Source organism: Notolepis coatsorum (assembly GCF_963971535.1).
Source record: "Notolepis coatsorum genome assembly, chromosome: 1".
Classification (NCBI taxonomy): Eukaryota; Metazoa; Chordata; class Actinopteri; order Aulopiformes; family Paralepididae; genus Notolepis; species Notolepis coatsorum.
The window spans coordinates 291,379,869-291,388,375 of NC_140165.1; the positions used below are offsets into that span (position 1 = coordinate 291,379,869).

Genomic DNA, 8,507 nt, shown 5'->3' on the forward strand with positions numbered 1-8,507 from the left:
GCTCGGCCGGGGACGGCCTCCCCTCGCTGCGCTATCACTGTGGCCCTGAACTCAACCTGTGCTTTCCCTCCTATCTGGATCCCAGATTGAAGGGACTGCTCTGGAGTTGCCCTGCTCATTGTTGTGTGTGTGCATGTTCTCCTCCCGGTAATGTGGTGTGTGTGTGTGTGTGTGTGTGTGGGGGGGGAGTCCCAGGCTTTGTAATTAGTTGGAAACTCTCGTAGAAAGACTCGTTTGCTGTGTTGTGTTTTTCTTCGTTGTCTTTTTTAGTCGTGCTTTCTGCATTGTTTTTTTTTTAATCTGTAGATCTCTCTGTCCATAATATGCCTTCCTTGTTGCCTTTGAGTCTGGGCTCTTCAAAGCCTGCGTGTCTCACCAGAGCCCCGACACAGCGAGAGCACCTCTGCCCCTTCTGGGAACGGCTAATGGTGCCCTGATGGTGGGGAGATTCAGCCACAAAGGCCCCGTATCTGACAGAGATAAGGAGCGGAGAGAGAGAAGCAACACACACTCTTACAAAGCCTTGGTTGGTGTGTGTGTGTGTGTGTGTGTGTGTGTGTGTGTGTGTGTGTGTGTGTGGTGGGGTCAGTGTCTGTGTGTGTGTGTGTCATGGGGGGGTGGGGGCAGTGTGTGTGTGTGTCAGGGGGGGGCAGTGTGGGTGGGGGGGGGGCAATGTCTGTGTGTGTGTTTGTGGGTGGGAAGGGTCTGTGTGTGTGTGGTGGGTGGGGGGCAGTGTTTGTGGGTGGGGGGGGTGTGTCAGTGAGGACTGGGGGCTGGGCTGGGCCTCCGGAGCTTCCCAGGGTGAGCCCAGAGCCATGCCTCATTCAGCCCCTGAGATAGTGTAAACAGACAGTGATTGAATGGTGACGAGAGGGGAGCCGGGGCGGGCGGGACGCAGGCAGAGAAAAGGCAGCACGGCATGAAAATTGCGCCCCTATCAAGGCTTTTGTTTTTCCATCGGTGCCTCCAGCGCATAAAGTAAACAGGGATCCTCATTGGTTCCGTTACAGTAACACCCCTAGCTAGAGCTTGGGCACGTTAGGGTTCTCTCTTCTTTTACTCCGGTGATAGAAATGTGTGACCTACTTTGCATGCATGCATAGAGATTGCGGCAATTAGATGCAGCCCTTTCCCTTGTGTTTATTAGCCCCCCCCCCCCACACACACACACACACACACACACACACTGGTGTAAAGAATAGCACATATCTCTCAGGGGAACAGCTGCATTACAGGTATTCAAAACACATCTGTTTGGATTGATATGGAAGAAGGAGTGGTCCGCTTGTTTGCACTGGATGCGGTTGGTTCAGCGATACTGCTTTGAAACTCTCTACTCTAATCAGCGCTACTTTGGGTGCAAAGCTTTAAATGTACGGCTTTGAAGCGCGAATGTGTTCGCCGTCTTTGGCGTTGACGCGTGCGAAATGCGCCGTTGTTGTAATCGCTTGAGCGAGTCGACGCTCTCATTGCGTTAATGGGCTAATACGCGCGGAAGTGTGCGCGCTCTCGTGGCTTAAACGGCGTCAGGTTCCGGGGCGCGGTGGTCACGGTCTTGGAAGGGATGATGACGACCTGTGATTTGTTTAGAGAGTGGAAACGTAACGCACACACAGATCTCTCATGACTAATGCGAGTGTACAAAACCAACAAAGCCTGTCTTAGTCCTAGGGAGTGGGAGGGAAGCAGGTCTGACTGGAATAGCGGTTGATTGAGACTTTGAAGATGTCTTTGTCAGGACTCCGCTTCCCTGTCCTACACACAACCTGCTGCACGGGCTCTAGTCTCCACGCATCGTTCATCTCATTGACAAACTGCCCGGAGTTGTCCTACTCGTTATGCCGTGTGTCTTTAAGGTGCAGGCGAGCGTCCGCCGTACCAGCTATCGGAAGCCAGTTGTGTAATGTAATCGCGGTTTCTTTTTCAGCGATGTTTGTGTTTTTTTTTCTTTTTAAAGAACATTGTACCTTATGTGAAGTACTGACCTGTGTGGATTTGAACTGTGTTCTTGTCGCCCCTTGCAGCCCTGAACCAGCAGAGGATCTCCCAGAGTGCCCCAGTGAAGGCGCCCAGCCCGCACAGCGGAGTCCTGGGGGCAACAACAACCAGATGAGGCTGCAGCAGATGGAGAAGGAGAGACTGAGACTGAAGCAACAGGAGCTGCTCCGCCAGAGGCCTCAGGTTAGCAGCTCTAGACTCCTCAGAATGGTAGAGCAGGGCTCAGGTCAGCAGCTCTAGACCCTCAGAATGGTAGAGCAGGGCTCAGGTCAGCAGCTCTAGACCCCCAGAATGGTAGAGCAGGGCTCAGGTCAGCAGCTCTAGACCCCCAGAATGGTAGAGCAGGCCTCAGGTCAGCAGCTCTAGACCCTCAGAATGGTAGAGCAGGCCCCTCAGGTCAGCAGCTCTAGACCCTCAGAATGGTAGAGCAGGCCTCAGGTCAGCAGCTCTAGACCCTCAGAATGGTAGAGCAGGCCCCTCAGGTCAGCAGCTCTAGACCCTCAGAATGGTAGAGCAGGCCCCTCAGGTCAGCAGCTCTAGACCCTCAGAATGGTAGAGCAGGCCTCAGGTCAGCAGCTCTAGACCCTCAGAATGGTAGAGCAGGCCTCAGGTCAGCAGCTCTAGACCCTCAGAATGGTAGAGCAGGCCTCAGGTCAGCAGCTCTAGACCCTCAGAATGGTAGAGCAGGCCCTCAGGTCAGCACCTCTAGACCCTCAGAATGGTAGAGCAGGCCTCAGGTCAGCGGCTCTAGACCCCCAGAATGGTAGAGCAGCTCTAGGTCAGCAGCTCTAGACCCTCAGAATGGTAGAGCAGGCCCCTCAGGTCAGCACCTCTAGACCCTCAGAATGGTAGAGCAGGCCTCAGGTCAGCGGCTCTAGACCCCCAGAATGGTAGAGCAGCTCTAGGTCAGCAGCTCTAGACCCCCAGAATGGTAGAGCAGCTCTAGGTCAGCAGCTCTAGACCCTCAGAATGGTAGAGCAGGCCCCTCAGGTCAGCGGCTCTACACCCCCAGAATGCACAACACCGCTTTCCCATCTTTGAATTGTATTGCTCCTTTTTTTTAAAGTAGTTTATTCTGTTGCTGCAACGCTACAATGAAGGATAGTGAGTCACCGGCGGTCACTCGATCACTTCCTGCCGACGATGTGTCACCACGCTGCCACGCCCACACACAGTGTGCCAGAGTCTAACTGGATAGTTTACTCAAGGCTGTGGCACATCAGTAGAAACTGAGCTTTATGATTATGAACGAGGTTTCCGGTGGCTCTGTTTGTCATGCCGACTGTCACTGATTGTTCTGTGTGTGTGTGTGTGGGGGGGGGGGGGCGTGTGTGTGTGTGTGGGTGGGGGCGTGTGCGGGGGATGGGAGAGAGAAATACAATGTCCACTGTCCTCTCTTGTGAAACACTAAGTGCTTTTGAAGCAGTTGCATCAGGCTTACCTGCATGAAAACCAAATAAATACAAATGAGGAGAGAGGGTTATACAATACAAAAAAAAAATTAAATGCATCCCTCCAAATAAAATAAAATAATGCAACACGCACTGATTCAAAGAAAAAGCATTACCTAACTATTTAAGCCCTGGTACTTTTCAATGTCATGTAGCCAAATTATGTCTATTGATTTTATTATATAAATCAACTCCCACATCCAGACTGCCTGGCCATACTTGCTGATGCCTGACACATGCAGTTGAAAGTTCATGGCTCATGCACACGCTTTGGACCTTTTTAATAACCTGAACGTGTCAATCATTCAGATGCCCTCAGATCCTCCATTAGTGAGGTCATGACTGTATTTGGAGCCAGTCCAACAGGTTGTGTTTGTCATGAGTACATCCTACCCCTGTACACACAGTCACACACACACACACACACACACACACACACACACACACACACACGCACTACAGAAGATAACTGGACCATTATATCAGAAGGGGATTGTGAAATTGGGGGGGGGGTCTGTTGGCAGTGAGAGTTGCATCTCTTGGCAGTACCTGCCACACCCGAATGTGTCCTGCATGGTAAAAGGTGTGAAGAGGGGCGTTGAAGGTGTTGCACGCTAACCGCCCGCCTGGCGACCCAGCGCCACTGTCTCTTGTCACTTGTCAGTCACGCAGGGAAAGAGAGATTTACAAACGGATGTTTACAGTACGTGGCCTTCATAATCCCTTCCTTAATCAAAACCAGATTGTTTACTTCTGAGTTTGTGTGTGTGTGTGTGTGGGGGGGGGGGGGGGGGGGGGTACACGGATAGGTCTTGTCTTGTTGCTCAAAAGGGGAAACACCTTCAGGTGCTGCTGTAGCCAGTAGTACATCTGAAAGGTGTAGACGGTGCATCTGAAATATGAACCGTAGGAAAAGATCAGAGGAGAGAGAGAAAGTGTATTTTCATAGAACTATTGAAAGGCGATCATTTTTAGGGAAAGTCCATGGAAAAACAGTGTCTACTGTTTAAAAAAAATAATAATAAAAAATATTTTTTTTTATCCACAGCCAATAAAGGCTTTTACTAACTATTAGAGTCAGTTGTTCTCTTGCTAAGAAAAAGGTCACCCTACAGAGCTGACTCCATTTAGTTAGGTATCGTCCTTGAGCCCCAGGAGAAGCGTAGTGAGATCCACAGCAGAGGTGGTGACACCCGGCGAGACGTCCCCCCCCCCCCCCCCCCCTGCTGTTCAAGGACATATAGGGAATGGATTTAAGCGTGACTTCAGGCCCTGGGGGTTTTTACCCCGGCAGCATAAATATCTGCATGTATGGAAAACAAATCTGTCTCCTGCGTAACTGGAAACTCTTGAGTGTTGAGGCGAGAGGGAGAGAGAGCGAGAGAGAGAGAGAGAGAGCGAGAGAGATGTCCAGGCAACCTGATGATGGCATATGTATATCCCCAGATTTAATATTCTATAGCGTGACTTTGGCAGGGAAGGGGATGCACACCACGCCACATACATGTACGCACACCCGGCACGGAATAGTGATGGGCTCGTTCGGCGTACGCTGACGACGTGTTTCTTTACTAACGTGTGTATTGGATGACGCGTGTATATATAAGTTCTGAGATGAGGGTAAAAGCAAAGCTCCCAGAGTGACCCTGTTTTTATTTTTTTTTTATTTTTTTTACAGGAGCTGGGTCTACGGAATCAGCTGCCCACCAGCATGGAGCAGGATGGGGGCACTCCTAACCCTGTGTCCTCCCCGATGGCCCAAGATGCCCGCACCATGACGGCCAACAGCTCCGACCCATTCCTCAACAGGTTGGTTTTATATAGGAGGGTGGAAAAAAACATGTGTGTGTGCGTCTGTTAAGCAAATGGAGGGTAATTTGCCCCAAGTATAAAAACAGATGAGGTGTTGGTTTGCTGCAAGAGAATGACGTCAGTCTGCTGGGTCGAGGCTCTCCACGTGGTGGCGGGGGCTTAAAATGTTTGAGGTAGAGGCTCGTCGGGACTCGACTTGTGTCCTTCTCGCCGGGGAGGTTTGTGTGCCTGGCGGTCTGGTGCGAGCAGCCCGAGTTACACAAGTAGTAAACAGAAAGAGCCAGTCTCTCCGAGGCTTAACCCTCTTCACATGGTAATGACTCATTTCAGACCGGCAGGGACTTTACACTGCGCAACATTGACCTCTGGTGGACGGATGGGTGTAGTGCGCCGGGGCCTTTTGAGCCCAAGCAATGCAAATCACTGTCGCAAAATTTTTAGCGACGGTGTATAAATGTTCCATTGGACGTCATTGACGGAAACTGGTCTGCAATGCGAACACCTCACAAGTCGCAGTAGTACCTCCTTTTATGATGTGGTTGAAAAGGCCCAAAAATTAGGGATGCATTAATGTTGAAATGGCTATAACTTTCCATACAGTTCTATATAAGGTGTGTAAAGGAACCTTCTTGGACTATTATGTGCGCCACGCCGTGGAGCTCTCTGGTATATATAATTATATATATATTAGTCCCCTGTCGGGCCTCGAAGCACCAGCCTCAGCTCCGCACAGTCAGCGGATGAAGCGAGGACAGCACTGAATAGCAAGCAGCCCATGAGAACATGTGGTCAGTCTAATCTCTCCTCCCCTCCCCCCTCCACTTCCACTCCTCTCACAATGGCCTCATTCATCCCACCGCTGCCATACTCTGCCTACATATTTTTCTCTGCTAATTAGTATAGGCTTGTCAAAGCTCTCTCCCCCTCCCTCCCCTCCCCGTCCTCTACTGTAGAAAGTTTAAGTTCGGTTTTGAGGCTAGAAGTTTACAATACGTCAAATCTCCCCCCAAGGTGAACTAAAGGGAAGCGGGTGACTGAATCTCAGCTTTTCAATTTTTTCTTCTTTTTTTTATAACACGGTTTGTTTAAATTGTTAGCTTGCTTTAATTAAACTGATTTAGATTTAAATGTAATTCGAGACATTTGGTTAGTCACCGGGAATGATTCAAACCTCTACTGGAGCGGCGTGGATTAAATTGGTCTGAAATTTGAACTGATTCTGGGGGTAGGTTTTGACACACTTTAAAAAAAAGAAATTATGTTTCTCCTTCAGCGGGACCTACCACTCCAGAGACGAGAGCACGGACAGTGGTTTAAGTATGAGCAGCTACAGCGTCCCGCGGACCCCCGACGACTTCCTCAACAGCGTGGATGAAATGGAGACAGGTGAGTGTCGGGAAGAACAGCCGGGAATGACTCTTTTGGAGAGACACCGGTTCCACTTTGACCTCTTAAGTAGGGACTCACCGAACTTTGAAGTATTCGAGACTATACTTTCAAAGTGATTTGTTCTTACTTTTTACTGGAACGGTATAGACTTAAGACGTTATCCGTCACTTGGGGGTCATTGGACAGATGTGATTTTGAGACATCCTCCCGTTTATCTCCATTAGAGAGATCTGACGTGCTCCTACTATAGGGATGTCCCGATATAGAGTCTGATACTGGGCCCGTTATACTTGTAAAAATACTCTGATACTAGTACTCGGTGCCACGTTTGTTCAGGAAAACACAAAATGTAATGTTAAAAATTTATATTTATATTATTTTAACTTAGAATGTCAGCGACAGTATCACGTTGTAATATGTCATTTGTCAGTCAGAGAGTGAGGAACCCTAGTACGGCAGTTGTCCCTGTGACTAGGCTCCGCTGGGTTCCCCAGACACGCCCGCTGGCTCAGTCCCACTCATCATTGTCAACATGTTATTTTCCTGCTTATCAGGGGACTCTCTTCCGACCCCTATGGCAACACAGCCCAGCCGTTTTCCTGACTACCTGGATGCCATTCCAGGAACCGACGTGGACCTGGGCACGCTGGAGGGCGAGAGCATGGCGGTGGAGGGCGAGGAGCTGATGCCCAGCCTCCAGGAGGCGCTGAGCTCCGACATCCTCAACGACATGGAGTCTGTGCTGGCGGCTACCAAGATCGACAAGGAGAGCTTCCTCACATGGTTATAGGAGTGCCCCCCTCTCCCTGAGTAGGGCGCTCCTTTTTTACGCCTAACACTACACTCTGAACTGCTGCCTGCTGCGATCTGTGAAGGATGCATAGATGCTTTTTTTTTTTTTTACAAGACATTTCAGCGAACCCCCCCCCCCCCCCCGGACACCTGTCTCTGTCTCGGCATGTAAAGGCCAACCTCTTTTATTTTTTTGAGGCGGCGGCGTTTCAGTTCTTTCCTTGTTATTATTTGGTTTTTCTCCTCCTCGTTTATATCCTCTTTTTATTTTGTCTGTGTCTTCAAGGCTGGCCCATGAACAGACAATTACGCAAGGGTCTCTCCCAGGTCTGTCCATGAATCTATAAGGGCGTCTTCTGCTGCCTGGGACAGGGGTTGTCCCTTCACTTGGTCCCTCCCCCTCATAGCTGAGCTGGGCGGGTGCATGAAAGGACTATACCATCCTCCCAGAAGCCAATGAGCCTCTGGTGCCTCATTTCCTGCAATACAGTGTGAAGCGAGCGTTGCTTAGCTGTGACTTTTCTTTTTGGGACTATTGCTTCTAGCTCAAATAGCATTGTATTTGGCCTTTAAAGGAAAAAAAATAAATGTTTTATGTTTATTTTTTTTTTAATGAGCCTGAGAAACCAAAAATGATGTATCTGAAGCAGGAAGAACAATACTGATTTGGGGTCAAGGTAACACGAGGCCCAGTTTGGACATGTTGGCTTGGGTGTGTGGGGGGGAATGGGGGGGGGCCTGGGGACCTACAACATTGCTGCTTGGCTGTGCCAGCAAGTCTAAGTTAAACCTTTGTCAAAATCAAGTGCCTTCAGTTGTATTTTTTGAGAGAAGAGCATAAAAAAAAAAACATTACCAAGTTTCTGTATTGCAGCATTAAGCATTATCTAAGAGGCTGCATTCTTCAGCAGCAAACCACATTCTCTATTTACGCTAAATGTTCAATAATCACAACTGTATTTCTGTTTTATAAACACGTATTATAATGGGATTTAGGGATTTTATTTTTTGTTTTGTATTGAACCCTAGCTTCTTTGTATCTCAGTCTTATTCAAGCCTAATTCA

General features: G+C 49.3%; 1 protein-coding gene across 1 annotated transcript in view; it reads left to right on the forward strand.

Annotated features, from left to right (window-relative positions):
• Window positions 1-8,143, forward strand: part of yap1 (Yes1 associated transcriptional regulator) — a 28,473-nt gene extending 20,330 nt beyond the window's left edge. Inside the window, 5 exon segments of the mRNA XM_084332532.1 lie at window positions 2,025-2,087; window positions 2,090-2,181; window positions 5,128-5,258; window positions 6,535-6,647; window positions 7,205-8,143. Coding sequence (XP_084188658.1) covers window positions 2,025-2,087; window positions 2,090-2,181; window positions 5,128-5,258; window positions 6,535-6,647; window positions 7,205-7,440 — 635 coding nt within the window. The 3' untranslated portion in view covers window positions 7,441-8,143.
• The last annotated feature ends 364 nt before the right edge of the window (window positions 8,144-8,507 follow it).